Source organism: Acanthochromis polyacanthus, chromosome 18 (genome assembly GCF_021347895.1).
Source record: "Acanthochromis polyacanthus isolate Apoly-LR-REF ecotype Palm Island chromosome 18, KAUST_Apoly_ChrSc, whole genome shotgun sequence".
NCBI lineage: Eukaryota > Metazoa > Chordata > Actinopteri > Pomacentridae > Acanthochromis > Acanthochromis polyacanthus.
This window is the reverse complement of record NC_067130.1, coordinates 8,340,440-8,359,733: the sequence shown is the minus strand read 5'-3', so window position 1 is coordinate 8,359,733 and position 19,294 is coordinate 8,340,440. Positions and strand designations below refer to the sequence as shown.

The 19,294-nt window shown below is 40.4% G+C and overlaps 1 protein-coding gene across 1 annotated transcript in view; it reads left to right on the top strand.

The window, feature by feature from the left end:
• jak2a (Janus kinase 2a) overlaps positions 1-19,294 on the top strand; it is a 37,947-nt gene that overhangs the window by 2,284 nt on the left and 16,369 nt on the right. The window contains exons 2-7 of the mRNA XM_022205404.2: positions 11,796-12,080; positions 15,945-16,068; positions 16,192-16,312; positions 17,786-17,931; positions 18,714-19,008; positions 19,172-19,291. Of these exons, the coding sequence (XP_022061096.1) occupies positions 11,819-12,080; positions 15,945-16,068; positions 16,192-16,312; positions 17,786-17,931; positions 18,714-19,008; positions 19,172-19,291 (1,068 nt within the window). The 5' untranslated portion in view covers positions 11,796-11,818. The remainder of the gene's footprint in view (positions 1-11,795; positions 12,081-15,944; positions 16,069-16,191; positions 16,313-17,785; positions 17,932-18,713; positions 19,009-19,171; positions 19,292-19,294) is intronic.

The window sequence follows — 19,294 nt, the reverse complement described above, 5'->3', positions numbered from 1 at the left end:
TTAAGTAGCCTTGTGTTTTCTGGAGCCCTGATTCATTTGTGGAGAACGTTGCTGTAGGCAGCTTTACAGTCATTGTTACATGTGACTGAAAATCTGTGGCTTCACATTTTCAACTCACAGTTCACAATATTGACCGTCTGCGTTGCTTTTGAAGTCATTTATTGTTTTTAAACCAGCGGAAGGTCTTTTACAGAAGGATCCCTTTATAGCTTTGAAAAACAACAAGCTCTGTCTTTTTAACATATTCAGAGCCAGAAACATCAACACGTGCACACTCACCGTGCTGTGGGGAAGGGAAATGCCCGCTCTTCATCGCACTTTCGTCGCTTTAATATGTGGTTTGCTATTTAGTTTTCATGATGTGACATGAAAGATACTTTTTTAGGTTGTGAAGGGATGACAGAAGGGTAAGATTTAGCCTTGTGCAATGCTAAATTATGTGTCTTATTTGTGCTCAAACAGCCTTGAAAATTGTTTTTCATTCCTTCACTGAACCCTCAGAGGTGAATAACAGGCCATATTGTAGGCACTGCTAACTGCTGGCTTGGGATTGTTCCAAAATGTGACTAAGTTTCAATAACAGAGTGTCACTTCAACTTAATGAGACGTTTATCTGATATAACTGCCTGCAGTTCCATTCTGTCCAGAGAGAAAGCTGTAAAAAAGTAGTATATTGTGTCTACTTTTACAAATGAGTACAGAAAACAGACGGGGTGCGTGGTTACCTGCCAAAACATGGTCAGGTATGACAGACAGTGTGTTTTAAGAGGAAGTAGTCACAATTAGCTTTCTGCTTGTGTTACACAATTGAAACGGCACTGCCTGCCATCTGAAGCCTCTAATCAGCCCAACATCAGTGACTCCAGGCTATCATACAATACATTACATATGACCAAAGGTGTAATCCATCCATCCGTCCATTCTCTATTAGGGCTGGGCGATATGACGATAGATATCGTCTGGACGGTAGAAAATATCTATTGTTTTATGTGAAGATCTTATCGTTTATATCGCAGTGTCGCAAAACACACTTTACGGCAGTATTTTATGTCACCGACGTGCCTTACGGCAAGCCCAGGCACGCGCGGCTAAAACATAAACACCTATGGAGGGAGACGGTGGACTTGACTCAGAAGAACACTCTAAAAAAACAAGATGACGAACAACCAGCTCAAACCGACGAGCTTGTACCTAAAACAGGGGGAACTTATGTCATATGACGGTGGTTTGGATTTAAAAAGACCGACAAGGATCAGACTACCGTACTTTTTAAGATATGCCGCTGCCCGGCCCTATTCATTCATTGAATTTACCAAAAATATGCTATATCGTGATGTATATCGTATCGGGATATAAAATAAGCTATATCGGGATATAAAATTTTGGTCATATCGCCCAGCCCTATTCTCTATACACTTAATCCTCATTAGGGTCGCGGTGGGGCTGGAGCCTATCCCAGCTGACTTGGGGTGAAGGCAGGGGACACCCTAGACAGGTCACCACTCTATCACAGGGCTACATATAGAGACAAACAAACACATTCACATTCACTGCAATTTAGAATGACACGCATGCACAGAGTACATGCAAACTACATGCAAAAAGTTCCCAGGCCCCGGCCGGAACATGAACTGGAGATCTTCTCACTGCAAGGCGATGTTGCTAACCACCGAGCCGCTGTGGGGCCCCAAAGGTGCAATGAACAAGCAAATTCTGCTCGGCACATAGCAGAGTCAGCAGTACAACACTCCTCTCCTGAAGTAAAAAGAGGTTCTATTGAAGGCATCAGTCATAGCTAGTAAACTTTTCAGCACTGTTGGAGATTTTTCACTTCACCACAAAGTTGTACATTTGCCTGACTCAACCACAGTGGGCTAATTTACAAATCCACAAGATGTGAAGTAATCATATCGTGCTTTCATTCATTGCAATCATCCATCGATGGCTACATAATCCTGGAGCTGTGTGTTTGCGTTTTAAACATGCCTCCCTGAATCCTGTGCAGCAGCAGTATTTTTCTTCTCAGTGAAGTTGATCTGCGCTCTTCTACAACTGGTGAAGCAGGATTAGCTCTTAGCACAGCTGCTTTTCAGCCCATGCCACACTGCTTACCTCAGCTGCACATGACAATCGCTGAATCTGCTTTTTTACTTTGGCACCCGGGGTTACCAGGTTTGAGCAACCACAAAGTCTGCTCGAGACTCACCACAGCGGCTGATTATTTAGAGCATCAGGTTGAAGCCGATTCTTTAGCAGAAACAGACAGTGAATAGATCTGTGGATAGTCATATAGACATCATAGCACCAGTATTGCAGAAGTCACACCTTTCACTGCAGTTTCAATGTGTACCATGTTCAGTATATGAATATCACACAGTTTTGTGGTATTAATGGGAGAAGTGGAAGCTGAAACCCAGTTAATAAGTTAACAGTGGCTTTTTCTCCCTGTCATTTTGTGAATGAGGCTAAAAAAAAGTCAACTATGAAATAAATGTTGAATGAAATTAAATATACTATTATTGATGGCACTGCTGCAGTAATATCAGTATTGTGTGTGAGCTGCACAAGCGAGGCCACTGGCATGAACATAAGCCACGCATTTGGGATGACTAATGCCACTGAGCAAACTGATTGATCACCACACCCACCTGTGTACTATTCATACAGCAAAAAGTTACTCACCCAGGGTTGCCTTTGCTGCTTCCCCCTTTTTGCTGAGTGCTTTTTCAGGGGTTTTCCCTTTGTTTTCTAGAAAACTGGGCCTGAGTTAAGAGCTGTTGATGTTTTTGGCTCTTATGAACCCAAATGAGACAAAGAACTGGCGAGATTTTGTGATATTGGACAGTTCGACTTCGTTATCCATCATTGTTTGACATTTTCCAAACACAGTGATTGCAACAGTGAGCTTTGACAAAATAAGTAAACACTTTCACGTATCACTTGAAGGAGCCTCTGCCAGAGCTTACAGTGTTGAGTCTATGTGAAATGTGTGTGTCAGCTGTGCACATCTGAATACTGGTACTTTACTTCACTCTTGTTCGGAAAATTGCTCAATTTCTGTTGACCGATTTTCACAATGCTGCCAGCCTCAGAGTTACTGTTTAGGATGATGCGATGATTCAGGTCGGAAAACAACAAACATACTGTTTCGTATCATTGTCAAAAAGCTTCATGCTGATCACTGAGTGACAGCCTGTGACCGATGAAGCAAGAAATGTGTATGTGCTGTCTCCCATCTCGGCCTCAGATGCCTTCAGGGTTGGCATACTTCTAGTCTCCTTTTATTATGGGGGTTTTCCACTAGCCCTGCTTTAGCTGTGCCATGCCAAAATGTGATGACATGTATTTCCAATTCAGCTTCTCAGCTGAGAATTTCTGACCACACGACCTTGGCCAACTTATCCTGGTCTCTGTCGCTTACTGTCTGCACCTAAACTGAGCGGGAGACTCAGAGAGCGAGGTCTCTGTTCATCAGTCTCTGTGATCATCTCTCAGGACTGTTTTTTTAACTTGTACCTCAACCTCTGAGGTACGACGTTTAGTTTCACTCCTGTGTCTCTGTTTGTGCATTCAAATATCAGCCTGTTACATCAAATACACTTAATATTGAACATACAACATATCAGGGGCTCAGGAGCAACTACTGAGAGCAGAAAGTGCAACTCCACGGAGTACTCTTTCCCACATCCAAGTTATTTAAGGACAGAGTTGTTATTCATATTTAGCGCAGACATATTCTAGATAAGGAATGTAAGGACATAAGTAAAACACCATGTAAACTAAATTAAAATATTGTCAACAATCCAAATCTAAATTAGACTATGTAGACCTAATGATTCTATCACCAGCAATGAAAAGCTGTTGAATGAAAATGGTTTCCATTAGTATATATTTTATGTAACTTAACAGATAAAAAAAATATGACTGTTATTGTTAAAGTTTAAATTGGTCATTTGTTTGCTAAGTCTAAATTCAAGGATAACTGCAGTCAAAATGAATATCCTCTCATGATTACCCTGTATAGAAACTAGTGCAGCCATCGGTCAGTTTTCAGTTTTGTGTGTTTGTCCTGCTGTGACATGTCTAAAGTGACGAAGACTGATTAGACTTTGCTGCTACTTCAGTACAGCTTTAGTGAAGGGGCTTGGTTTGTTTTTTGGCTTTGACCAGCTGGGAAGTACATAAGTTGAACTGCAGCCAAGAATGCCGTTCCAAAACTCAGCTCCATAACATGATACCGTGTAACACTGCCAGCAGCTTTAGACGTTAGCTTTTTTTCAAAATGGACTATTGTTGCCTTCATTTGTCTTAGATGGAACGTGTTCCAAACTTAAGAGGAAGCCCGGCAGTTTGCTGTCAGGAAAGTACCATATCCAGTGGAATGGTAGCATTAGGGACCAGAAGTGGAACAGAGCAGCCTTCAGTGGCACAATGTGTCCGAGCTGATAGCTTCAACATCAACTAGCCCCAAGGCACAGATAAGACCCAGCAAGGAACTGCTGTAACTCTCTGCCTGTCTGTTGCATGATAAACGTTTTGGGTGTGTAAACATTCTGGCAAAATAGCTGTGTTTTCCTGTATTCTTAAACTTGTGCATGTTGTATATACCCAAAAAAGGTCTTTAACTGTGTAACATCAGCAATGTCAAAACCTTTAATAAGACCCTGGAGGAGTATTAGTGTTGTGTTTAGTGGGTTGCTTTGACTGAATCATCTCTTAGAAAAAAAATACTGCTCGTCTCTCCTTTGTCAAACATATCTGTTAAATTATGCTCTGTTTATTACCAACATTCATACTGTTAGGATTGGTGGTGGTGGAGAACCCAGGCGCAGACATCCCTGACAACACGGTAGGCATATTTAAAGGATTTATTAACAAAATCAAAAATCATTAACTAAAAACGAGACTTGGTGGACTAAAACTAACAGGACAGCTGACCCAGGAGGGAACCCAGGAGGGAACCCAGGAGGGAACCCAGGAGGGAACCCAGGAGGGAGCAACTAACTACACAACGACCACAGGAAGACTAAGAGAGAAGACAAAAACTAAACTAGACACAGACAATGGCTAGACTAAAGTAGACAAAACTAAACAAAACAAAAGCTACAGCAAAACTAAAAGACTACAGCGGGGGACAAACAGTAAACTCAAGAACAAAACTAAGATCTTACAAACATGAGTCCGGTGGGGGTAATCCAGTGAGGGTATGAAAAAGACGAAGTCCAACAAGTGAAAGTCCAGCGGAGGAGGGTAGTGGGGAGTGGAGAGAAACTGTATGAATGTCCAACTATGTGCCAGCCAAGGCTGAGGGGAAATGGCAGAGCTTAAATAACAGGGAAGGGGACCAGGTGAATTGAGTGGAGCTGATTGCAACAGGTGAGGGTGATGAGCTAATGAGACAGAGCTTGGGGATGAGCGAGTGGAAGAGGGACAGGGTGAAAACACAGCCAGAGGGAGACAGAGACAAACCAAAAATACACTAAAGGACAACAACAAAAATGCACACAGACAAGCAACAAACACAGAAAGAACAAACAGGCCGCAAGAGGGCTGAATCCTGACACATACCAGCTCAGTGCTGAAGCCCTAGCTCAGAGTTACATCAAGATTCCATTTATTTTTTCAAGTAATTGTTTACATTTGCTTAGCTTTATATTTTTTTATTTCTGAATCCGGTTTAGTCCTAAATCATCATCAACACAGAACATGTTGGACTGTTAAAACTCCATGATGTAATTTAAATGGAAATGAACTGTAACCGGGTCTTACATCAGACCTCAGCAGCTGTGATACAAAATCCTTGAGAAAACACTGAATCTACTTGAGAGCAGTGGTCAGCATTTAAATTCAGAACAACATGTGTTCAATTGTGGCAAAAATGGCACAAATCCACCTCCATGCAAAAAGCAGCTGCACTGTGGTATAGTATTGAAGTAATCTGTTTAATCCAGAGCCTCTTATGACCCCATTGGATGATCTTGCAACCCAGTTACAGTATGGGCCATATCCCATTATCCATCTATATATAGGCCAGAAAGATTAAACATGTACAGCAATGGCTTCAACAGTCAGATGTTCTACACAGATGGACCAAAATGCTACAAATAAGACCACACAGAGGAAAAGAATATTATTGTTATGTCACAACCGTGCATTTTGAACCCTGGGATGTAAGAGATGGCAAGTGAACACTCTTTGCACTGGATGCTGGAGAAAGGGGGCCATGGAGAGACCTGAGCGACTTTGACAGAGGGCAAACCTCTATGGCTACACAGGGTTCACAGCATCTCTGACGCAGGATAGCTTCTACCAATCAGCAGCAACAATGAATAGGTATCAGTTGGCAGCAGCTCCATATCTTACTTAAAAGACTTGAAGGATCTGTTGTGAATGTCTTGCCAGCAGATACCACAGGGGACCATCAGAGGTCTTGTAGAGTCCATGACTTTATGAGTTTAAGTGTCTTTTTCCGGCATGTGAAGGACCAACATCATATCTGCCCTGGGTGGTCATAGTGTTTGGACTCAGTGCGTTTATTTTCCATTAAGGTTATCCAATTTTCACTTTCATTATTACTTAAATGAAACTCATGTTTAAAAAAATACTTCTTGTAGTCATTTTTTGGCTTCATTTGACACGTTAGTGAAGAGGCAGAAAGGAAAGTAGGGAGAAGAATGGGGGGCAGACCTGCAGCGAAGGGCCGTGAGCTGGAATCAAACACAGCGTTAGGGACGATAGCCCCTGTTCATGGGTCGCCTGCTCAGCCAGCTGAGCAATGTGGGCACCTCTTGTCGTCATTTTAAATAAAATTAATTAAACATTAATTAAATAAAATTAAAATTTCAACCACTTTTGTTCTTTATCTCGGAGTACCATTTGTTCCATTTGTTTATGTCCTGTTTGTATATGTAATTTTGCACTTCCTCTTTGTGGGTTATTGTTTTTAAGCTAATAGTCCCACCCTTGTTTGGCTTTGCTGCAACAGTGGAGAGCACTAAAGCTTACTGCTGTCGACCTGCTACTGTGGGTCATCATTGCAACCAAAGCTGTAGCTCTGATAACCTTACACTTTACTAATTGCTGGCCGCCACACACAGGACAGTGATGTATGCATGATGTGAAAAGTCCTTCTGCAGTTGTTGATTTAACTTCTAAAAACTTATTTCTGTGTATTAAAGTTACATATTTAGAAATTTTCATGATATTGATCCCTTCCTATCTAAAATGACTCACATGTACCTCTGCAGTGTTGCTTCCTTTAAAATGTGTCATCTATGAAGTTCCTGCTTTTATCTCTGCACACCATGTACACCATCCACAGCTGTTAAAACACCAGCTCACTTATGACTCTGCTGTGTTATTGGAATACAACAGTCACACATGTTTAAACTAGAAACCGATGCTGAAGAATAACGATATGGAAAGTGCCATTCTGCAAGTTGATAAGATTCTTTTCTTATCAACTTATCTTTGTTATGTATGATACCTTGGAATTCTGAATCTGTTTTTACACAATACACTGTGGTTTCAAGGTAGAAACGCTCAGACTTGATGTTGACTGCTTATATTTTCTCTTTCGGCATATAAAAAACACTGCATGGGAATTTAAACAATGTAACAAAAAGACTAGATTTTTTTCCCCTCAGGAGTCTTTAAATATGAGTATCCTCATTAAAACAAAACACCCATTCATCCATCCATCCTCTTCCACTTATCCGGGGTCAGGTCGTGGAGGCAGTAGACAAAGCAGGTCATTCCAGACGTCCCTCCCCCCACCAACGCTTTCCAGCTCTTCCTGGGGAATCCCAAGGTGTTTCCAGCCCAGACGAGATATATAATCCCTCCAGTGAGTTCTGGGTCTGCCCTGGGGTCTCCTCCCAGGCGGACGTGTTCGGAAAACCTCCAAAGGAAGTTTCCCCAGAGGCATCCGAATCAGATGGTCAAATCACCTCAATCCTTTTCGACGCAAAGGAGCAGTGGCTCTACTCCGAGCTCCCTTCAGATGCCCGAGCTTCTCATCCTAGCTCTAAGGCTGAGCCCAGCCACCCTACGGAGGAAGCTCATTTGTATCCGCTAGCTTGTTTTTCCAGTCACTACCCTGAGCTCATGACCATAGATGAGGGTTGGAACGTAGATGGACTGGTACCACAACGGTTCGGTACAACGCCCGCTTTACTGCTGCCCCACCAATACGCCTGTCCATCTCGTGCCATTTTCCCATCACTCGTGAACAGGATCCCAAGATACTTAAACTCCTTTGCTTGAGGAAGCAACTCCTACCAAGGAAGCAATCCACCGGATTCCGGCAGAGAACTATGGCCTCATAAAGCAAAACATAATGCATTTTAATAAGGAGAAATCATATGGAAGTAGAAATGCGAAATACAAGTATTTTAATGATTAGATGAGAGGGACATAATATAGTGGAAATGGAGACGTGATCCCTCTAATGCAGACTTTGGGTGAAACTACCTGGGTAGCATGGAGGAGGTTTGCATAATAGACAATCTGAAGGGCAGAATAACAGAAGTACAACAAATTTAACAAAAAAGGGACAAGGGACATATTGTCTCAAAGAACATGGACATGTGGGTCACTGAGCAAGAATAGTGACTTTGACAATGAGCATGAAGCAATTCAGCATTCAAAAGTGGAAATGACCAAGAGAACAGACCAGTGGGAATAGCTCATTGTTCACCATAAAGAAGTAGAAGTACTTGAGGGGACAGATTTTCCTTCTTGAACTCAAGGTAGCTAAAAATTGCATTTCTTTGAATTAAATATTTCAAGGCCATCTCAAACCCAGCACACATAGCTTGTTTAAATTAAAATGAGGCTGATATATCAGCTGCTTCTGCAACTGTAGTGCCTCGTCAGCAAGTCTGTAATCAAAAGCAGATAGCTAGTTCTTCTGTTCAAATATCTGACTTAAAAAGAGAAATGGTCTTTCCACATTCTGTTTTGATTGACTGCATATTCCTACTTCACAGTTTGTCATTTCAAAAACATGTAACCAAAAAGAGCACATTCAGAATAAGATAAAATAAAACATTTGATCTCGTGTTTGGAAATTCAGCTGTTGCTGCAGCACGTTAAAATTGTATCAAAGAGTCAAAAATGCAATTTTTGTTATCCTGCTCCCTGATTGTGTAGCTTTCCCTTGCAGATCATTACCTCAGATCCATCTACGAGTGAAAAGTCAATGAAGGGACCAAGGATCAGTCATCTTTTCAAAAGTGTGAACTACAATATACTGATGCCAAATTTCTGACAGTCTCTACCATCATGAATCAGTGTAGTTCATATAACACTTTCAATCACAGTAAGACAAGCTTGAGGTTTGACGAACTTGTAGTGAAACATGCCAGTAAACAGTTATACTGTGTGTTTGTTGCAGTGGAATGCTGACAGATGATCCTGATTTCAGATAAGAGAATCTAATTCCAGCCAGAAGAGGCTTTTTTCTGTTTTATTTGGTTGCCAATGGCAGGATGTGCGAGCATAGTCTGATATCAAACCACTGCTACTCATTCCACCAGGCCAAAACACAAAAAAATTGTTTTTGAAAGTGGTATTTAATTTGCATCTTATATACAGTATGCTTCTGATCGATATTCTGAAAATTAAACTGATAATCATTGCAGTAACGAGAAAATTATAATTGATACTACTAAGGGATACTAAGGTATAAGAAGACCATTAACCCCTAAATTCAGTCAGTACCTTGAAAATGTGAGGCCAAAATGAACAATGTTGGACTCTATAGATGCCTGATATGTTTTGTGTTACAGGAAGTCTCTTTGTCTTTATCACCAGGCCACACTGAAATTTGAAAAACTGAGTCGGTGGCACCGATGGTATTGAACCTGTTCTAAAATATGTCCACTGCAGCTCTGTCAAATGTGAAGCAACAGAAATGAAACACAACAAATGCTACATCCATTTTAGTCATAGGAGAGCAACCTCTTTAGTAAATGTGTTTTGCTTGGCCAACCTTGAAAAACGGTGCAGGGTGCGTCTTTGTTATGGATGTGATTTGGTCTTGATTTGGGAACTTCCAGTGTGGAAGATGTTAAACATCTCCAGAGGGGATATTAAAAACATGCATCAGTTTCTGTCCTGTCACCCGACTGAGGAATTACATGTGCAAAACTGTCAGCCTTATTAAACACATGATAAATATTTGTCAGTTGACAGCATCATTAAAGTGATAGAATCTGTAACAGAGAACAAAGCATATCCTGGACCATCTGGAAAACAATAAGGGCATTTTTTCAACATATCACTTGGAAACTAGAACTGCTGAGTGCAGTCCGATGTAGATTTTACTGTAAGCCTGCTGCACTTCAGTCTTTTAATATTAAGAATTTGTGGGTTCTGATAAGCTCATCTAGTGTCAGCTAACTGCTTATGGTTACACCAAGCCAAATCATAAGATAAACCTAAGGCACTTTAGTCATTCCGAATAGCTGTGGTCTCCAAAAATCTACTAGTGCTGTGCGGTTGAAATGCTTTGCTTACTGAGGAGCCAAAAGTGTTTTCAGAGTCAATGGACCAGATAGAAATGCACAGTTCTGTTTCAGCTTAAGTCTTAATGTTTTTGCATTTAAATATAAAGTGCTTTATTCAACATATTTTTTTTATCAGTACCTCTACAAGCAAAGGAAGCTTCAGCTAAGACACTACACAATGCTGCCTGTAAACATCATGCACACAGGTGTATTCACTTACTTTCCTCCCCTTTGGACCACTGATAATTGATGAGTTCTCTTTGGCTGTAACTCATTTCAAGGGAAATCGTCTCTCTATACCGGTTTCCTCTTGTTTTCTTAGGAAGACTTGTTTTCCCTTTTGGGGTTCATTTGATAACTTGCCTTGTGATAATATTTAAAGTTTCTTCTTCTGTTTTTGTTATTTCACAAATGACGCAATATTTATATTGAAATAGGTAATCTCATCTTAAATTTTACATGCGACTGTCAAAATACTTGCAGGAAAACTTCTTAAATCTACAGCGGCTGGAAAAAAAACTTGGACACTCCATACATTTGCATGTATATTGCATTAAGAATCATTCTTAGGGGCACTCTTCTCAGCCATAATACTAAACAAATCCTATTTTTAAAAAAAAGCCCTTAAAAACTTAAAATTGATTGGTTCCATAAAAGTAGGAAATTTTGAGTATTGGGTGATTTTGGTAGAATTTAGTTTTGTTAGTTTATCTTGTATACAATAAACAAAAAATTATATATTTGTTTGTGTCTGTGTAATGCAGCCAAACCTTTTGAAACACAAAAAAAGATTTTTCCACAAATATTTCATGATAATATTTGAGATTGTGTACAATTTTAAGAGTATCTGAAAACTTTTTTTTCCATCACTGTATTCCTACAGTCTTGTTCAATTTATACAAAAAATCTAATATTCATGGAAAGAAATCTATCCAAGATGCCACTTTCTCCACTAATCCTATCATCCACGCTTTGTGATTGATAGTATCTTAATTTGCTGATAAATGTATTGATTGATAGCTGCTTTCTGTGTATAGGAACATGATTCAGATGATTTTCAGTTACTGTTTTAGGTGTCTTAATGTGTAACAGATGACAATCTCTAAACCTCAGTTCCATGTGATCCTGTAAGAACAAAATGGTCAAGGGTTCGCCAATACGAGCTGCAAAGTACTGCTGGATTCACTCCAAAATTTACTGAAATTTGCCTCCAGCAGAAGTGTATCTTTTGTGTTCACTCTCAGTTTCTCAATTTGTAAGTTTTATTTCTTTTTCTCTTGACAGGTGGATGTTTTTTTGAGCAGCACATGGCCTGTATTCTGCTAACAAACATGGATCCACCTACGTCCAGTCCCACAGCACACTCCAATGGCCTCCCTCCTGACCTTGTCTCGGCCGCCGGACTCGACTCTAAGCCGGACTTGGAAGCAACCTGTTTGAGTGTCTACCTTTACTGTCAGGAGAAGGATGAAGGAGAAGGTGGGGCCAAGTGTTCAGAAAGTGGGCTCACGTTTCCAGCTGGAGAGTACGTAGCAGAGGAACTGTGCATCAAAGCAGCAAAAGCGTGTGGTGAGTCACGATGTTTTCAGTTCTCACGTTTGCCCCAACGCACAAAATGTAGTTTCATTTACTCGCCTGAAGCTCAATGGAATATATACAAGAAGACAAAGAAGGAGAAACAAAGAAAAACTATTGAATATAGTGTAGTATTTTCTAACGTGCTGTTTATTAGACTGTTGATTCTGTTAGGTAATCCGTAGTCATGTTCATAACCTCTTGAAGAGTTCACTTGTTAGGTTGTATTCTTGTTTATATCGCCACACGTGATTGTTCTTGCAGCACTGTCAAGTTCTGCTTTTGTTTGTGTTGTGGACGCCATTGAGAAACCGCTGTAACTCTAAGTCACAAAGAGTGCAGAGTTGTTCCTCTTAACTAAAACATTAAGCTTTTTATGCAATTCATTCTATATATTTATTAATATATGTTTTCATTATGATGAGGTTGGACATGTACTGACACTGGTGCATATAAAAGATCAAAATCCAGTCTGATGTGTGCAATAAATTAATATTGACTAAAGTAGTCATGATCTGGTAGTGTGATAATGTACTACAAATAGTTAAGAAACAAGCTAGAATAATTTATTGTTTCCAAATTGACCAACTGAGCCCACCTGCTTTGTCAAAGCATTCTGATATCCAAAGTTACCAGAGTTTGCTATATGTTGCGTCATAAAATTAAAGTCTTGCTTGAATTTGTCCATCATGCAGGCTGTGATAGAACTGGATGTAAAATGAAGGGAGTTAGGACAAGCATTTTTCTTAATAAACCGACTGTGACAGACTGAATTTCCAACCCAAAACCCATCTTCAAAGCATATTTCCCTCACCAAAGGCAAACAAGAGGACGCGGTTCATACAGTTGATCCTTTTAGCTCTTGGGAAACTAAATCTGTACAGACATCTGTACGCCATATTAGGGAGAATATTGTAATTTGGAAGAATCTTATATATCTCTCCACTAAAATTATTACACAGGTTGTCCAAAAAGCCACATTTAACTATTTCTGACTGGACCCTTTCTCTTCAAAACTCACTTGTGCTCCTGTGTGTGGATGTTGGTGTAATGGCTGGTAAACACAGCTAAGGCGTCAAACTGGCAGTTATTTTCTCTGCAATCTATGAATCGATTTTTAAAAAAAACACAGACCTGGATAAAAGCACTCCTAGTTGACGAGACACAATCATCTGTTGTTATATAGTCAAGACCAAAGTAAAATCCCCAACAGAGCCCAAACAGGTAGACTCCAACAAAGAAATGGAAAGATGAAAAACAGGCCAACAAGTGCCAACGCATTTCTGTTTAAAGGCAAAATTGCATGGTTACATCACAAGTTTGTCACATAGGCCACGTCTTTATTTCCTTCTCAGCTTACATCAATGCATAATTCTTGTCTAGACAGCCTGTAAATCGCTCAGTGCTGGTACTTTCCTAAAGATCTGTCGAAAAAAAAAGGAGAATCAGTTGTGAACATTTCGTCTGCTTCTTATCCAACTACAAGCTTCATTAGTTCTTTGATGTTTGTAGTCGGCTCTCCACGATTATAATCCAGTTTTCCTTGTTTAGACATTGTAGGGTTACGGTCATGCACAGCATCTTTGGTGGATTGTATTTCCACAAGCTTCACATTGTTGTAATAGGTGTTTAGGAGGTTTAAAGTCGTGTTTTAAACAGTGGAAAGAGTCCTAGCACCATTACCTTCATAGTAGTTACTTAACAACAATGGTACCTGTCATCTTTCCTCACGGCAATTAATGTAGGGATGTGAATGTGTCATTAGGGGGTTGCAATAAAAGTAAAGGTGTAACAAGTTATTTTTGGGGGTAAATGTAACAATATGACTCCAAATTTATCAGTGACTCTTTACACAACTCGTTACTAGGGGAAGTAATATTATTACTGCTACCCAACACTGCCAAGGAGTACTGTTGTTCTGGCATGTTTTGGTTGCAACACCATATTAAGACACTTCATGCTGTTTTTTCAGTCCAACTAGTTTCCCATTTGTACGTCCAGTTGCATCTTTTGTTGTTGTTGTTCTTTCATTCAAAATGTAGCAGCCAGGGATTTGCACCACTGAGCCATTGTTTAAAGTCATCCATGTAATAAGAAATCCACTGGTTGTTTAGTGCCTTTCTTCTGGTGCCTTCGGAAAATTCTGTCATGTTGAAATGCGGTAAACATGTTTAAAGTTACTGATCATGTACCTTTCAAGCATTTTATCACTGGTCGTGTGTTTGTCCATATGGCATTCATAGAGTATTCTGTGTGTATTGTCTTGTGTGTTCTTAACTTCTGTCTTTTTAAGGTGAAAATCTTCCCTCCACGTAAACTTCCTATCAAAGACATTGGGATAGTCCAGTGTAGAGTTTGTGCAAAAACGACAAGTCTATCTTCTTTTCTTCTCTTTCTAGAAAACCCAAATTAGGAAGCTGTCTACTCTGCTTCTGTTTCCTTCTCTTTCTGTCTAACCCTTGCTGTCTTTTCATTTTTTCTTCTTCATTTTCTATATTTTATCTTTACATCTACTTTACATTCCCTTCTGTCAGATGCTCCTATAGTCTGTGTAATGGTTTAGCCACTGGCTTTCTCTGTTTCATTATTCAGGGCACATTTATATGTGGTTTTGTTTTAACAGAGCCATCAGTTTCAAATTTGCTCATCCAGATGGCTGGTTCAGGACATCTTGTTTCCACCAGGATGTAGTCAGATATATTCATCTTCTTAGCAGCAATCCCAAATGCAATCGCACTAAGATGGGAGGAGCAGCATGTTTTTATTAATCCCCACACAGAAAGAAGTTTAAAGTATGTTAAATAAAAAGATATCTTTTGATGTTCTGTTACAGTGTTCAACCTTTGAATAAACTCAGGAATTATATCATTAAGCTGTGTGACTTACAGCGTAATGCAGTGAATCTCAGCTCTTAAAGCATGAAAGTACAATATCTTATTCCTTTTGTTTAGTAAAGCATGTGTTATAGTTATAAATACTACAAGACTGAACTCAGTAGTACATCAGCCTTGTTTGTACACTGACTTTACTTCCCTGTTGTGGTTGAGCACACTTCCTCCTCGATCGCTCTCCTGTCCTCACACTATTGCTTCACCCTCGAGAGCGCTTCCTGCCGTGTGATGACATTTTACGTCCACTTGTCCCACTTGGCAGAGAAGAAAGAGAAGCACCTTTCAAATGTTTGGGCTCCTTTTTGAAGACAAAATGATGAGGTGTGGAAATGACTGAAAAGCAAAAAACCAGAGAAATGGGGCTGGTGTTCCAGCAATTTCTAATTTAGAAAGTAGGCTATGGCCATCTGATGAAGGAGTAAAAACCATGCATACTGCCCTGAAGTACACTGTTGAGAGAAGCCAGTTGGTCGTCATTATGTGTCACTTTCGGAACACGGTTGCTGTCTGCAGTGCTACAACAGTATAAGCTGTGTGTTTGGAAAAATGATAAGATTGCATATCCTAATGATTGGCAAATTCTTTAGTGCAGCTACTCTCATATTTAGGGATTGGTTTGTGGGGTGTGGTTTGGTAATGTGTACGGTATGCAGTGCTAAAAAGATGTGAAAAGTTGTTACTCATGTAATACTTGAGTATCGTAAATGAACACACCATTTGGCTATGAACTTTGTCATCACTCTGGAGTAAAACACAGGATGTTCCACATGCCTGTGAATGGGAGTGGAAGGAAAATGGTTGCTGATTTACTCACTGTTCTCTGCTACAGTTCTCGCAGGAGCACAAAGTCCAGTGAGATCAAATGATTTTTGGTGCCACAGTCTAAAAGTCAAAAGCGTCTAAAAAGTTAAATGGCTTGAGTCAGTCGTGATTGATCAGCTGTATATTGTTTTCATCCTCTCTCCAGGCATCGGTCCAGTGTACTGCAGCTTGTTCGGCCTAATGAGGGAAAGTGACCGGATATGGTTCCCTCCTAACCACATCTTCAAAGTGGATCACTCAGCCAATGAGACCCTGCACTTCAGAGTCAGGTAGACAGGGTTTCTCTGCAGTTTTCTTTTTGTTTTTTTCATTTGTTTAATCTGTCTGAGATGCTTCTTCATGCTTGCATTCCATCTCTAACCTGATTGTCTGTGGTCTCTCTATCTGTCCAGATACTATTTTCCTGGCTGGTATAACAGCAGCAATTCATCCTACGCCCATCGCTACGGCTTGTCCAAAGGAATGGAAAGCCCTGTGATGGATGATTGTGTCATGGCGTACCAGTTTTCTCAGGTAGTACTTTTCTTTCCTTGTATGTGTTTCTTTTAAAATTAGGAGCATTCTTAGTATTTCCTTCAACCAGAGGTCTGCGATTTTAAAACAAAAGCCTCCTTCTTGGCCTAACTTACCCAACTACTCTTTGTTTGTCCCAGTTTGCTTTTGAATGTGATAAGCAAAACTGTTAGGGGAAGATAAAAAGTGCTAGTTTCCCTGTCTCTCTGACTGGCTGCCAGTCTATTTGTCATGTCAGCCCATTCTTTGTACAAGTGCAGAAAACAGGAAGTGGGGTAGTAAGAGTGTTTAAGAAGCATAAATGTGGAACAAGCATATGTCAGTGTTCCTTTTGAGTTTGCTTGTGTCTGTGCATGCATATGCATATTTCTGTGTGTGTCTGTGTGTGAGTGTTTAAACAGTGTGTGCTTCTTTTTTTTCTTCCTCACATGCTTGTGCAAACCTCACACATGCAGCCCTGTTCAGCTCAGTTTTTATCTCCAGTGTCACATTGGCAGCAAGAGCTGTTTGTCAAGAGATTGACCTGCAGAGTTTATTTCATGTGTAGTCCAAATAACTCGGATGAAATATTGAACAAAATGAGTTTTTCATTTAAAATCCACTTTTTTTATTATGACCTAGATGTTCATGTTTCACACAGATGTTGTTGTGTGCCTCATAATTTGGTTAATAAATGTTTCGACCTACTATTTGCTGGACTGAGTAAATCATCTCTATTTGACATCCCAAAAATGACTGCAACTAAATCAATCAATCAATCAATCGATTAAAGTTTATTTCTATAGCCCATGGCAAAAGCCCAAAGGGTGACCAAAGTGCGTCACAGAGAAAAACAAGAGAATAACTTAAAAACTCTACAGTAGCTTAAAACAGGACAAACAATCACACTCGCACTGACACCTATGGGCAAATTTAGAATAATCAATTAATTTCAGCACATTTTTGGACTGTGGGAGGAAACCGGAGTACCCAGAGGAAACCCATGCATATATAAACGAATTTTTTTTTGCTTTTATTGTATATATAGGACAGTGGAGAGAGAGACAGCAAACATGGGTAGAAGAGGGGGGAATGACATGCCATAAACGGTCATAGTCTGGATTTGAACCCATGACCGCTGGGTTGGGGACTACAGGCCGTGTTCATGGTCACCCACTCAGCCAGCTGAGCAATCCAGACACCTAAATCTTTTCTCCTTTAATCTTGTATGAATTTTTTCATGTTTTTGTAGAAACTCATTCTGTATATGTAGAGCCTATTAACATGTGAATCAAGCTTTTTGCTCTCTTGCTACAATATATTTTGTGTCTATCTAGCCATCTACTGCCTCATCTGTCCCCTCCTCTAGTTTAAGTCCTCTCCTTCTTTCCTTCACTCGTGCAAATTTCCCCTTGTGGGACTAATTAGGGATAGTCTATTCTATTCTGATATCGTTTGATTAGCTGTTTTGTGTGTGGTTTTTGCCTTTTTTAGTGGCGCAGTGACTTTCTGAATGGCCGGGTTCATATTCCAGTGAGCCATGAGGCCCAGGAGGAGTGCTTGGGCATGGCTGTGCTGGACATGATGAGGCTTGCAAAAGAGAGCGGTCAGTCGCCAGTGGACATCTACAATGAAAACAGGTGGGATATGCTCGTACACCGGAGATATTAACCAAATGTAGTATCATGTTATAGTGATTGTTGCTGCTTTGACACAGTATTTATCCTAAACTTGGGGTAGGAAAATGGTCACCAACACAAGTCACACACTCTTAAACAAACAAAACAGAGACTGAGGAACTGTAAACATGTGCTCAGATCCCTGTTACTCCAAACAAAATGGGAACGTGGCTAAAATCAAGGTCAATGCTGGCACAAAATCAGTAGAATAAACGTTCACTCCAGGTGGTTCACATTTTCCCTTTTCTTTGTAACATATACTGACATTGTTATGTATAAAAAGTGATGAAAAACATTGATCTTTCTGTATTATGTTACAATATCCAAAATACTGAGGAATACTGCACTCTGTTGTACCTAAAAAGATGTGAAATTCTCCGTCTTATGCTGCTGTGCATGTGGTGCAGATCATGAATAGTGATTTGAGAGCAGTGCGACAGGCTCCACAGTGAGCATCAGGATAGTTTCATTATGTGTGTTCATGCAGCTGAATGAATTATTTGTGAGATAATGTTTTTGTTGAAAATGCGGCTAGAATATTTGATCTGTGCTTTGCAGTGTCTCCATATTTGAAATTGTATTTTTCCTTCATATTATTATCGTTATTATGTGAGCAGGAGGATTATTGACCGATTCGGATCAGTTGAATACATGTATGCTCAGTGAACTGGCTCTGCACCTCCTTGTCTTTTTCTCATTGCTGCTTCCATCTCACACCCACTTGACTTCCTCCTTGCTTTTAGCTACAAGTCTTTCCTGCCGAGATGCATGCGAAGCCGCATCCAGGAGTACAACATCTTGACCCGGAAGAGAATCCGCTACCGCTTCAGGAAGTTCATCCAGCAGTTCATCGAGTGCAAGGCCACAGTGTCTAACCTCAAGCTCAAATACCTGATCAACCTGGAGACGCTGCTTCCCTGTCTCTACTCCGAGCGCTTCCAAGTCACCGACCTCTCTTCACAAGAGGGTACCATCATTGTCATGGGCAACAAGGGCATCCAATGGTCAACAGGGAATGAGGACAAGGGAGCAGAGGAGGTGAGGACTGGGAGATGGGTTTATGTTGTCATGGTATTGCATTAATTTGCCACAGAGTGACGCTAGAACGGGCATTTCTTCCCAACAGATGGAGCGTGTATGCATGCTTCTTCATCTCATAAAAAATGTAAACTACTATTTTGTACTCCTCTTGTTTCTTCAGGAGCTAAAGACGTACTGCGATTTCCCAGCGGTGATTGACATCAGCATCAAACAGGGCAATAAGGAAGGCTCAGCAGAGAGCCGCATAGTCACCCTCACCAGACAGGACAACCATATTCTGGTA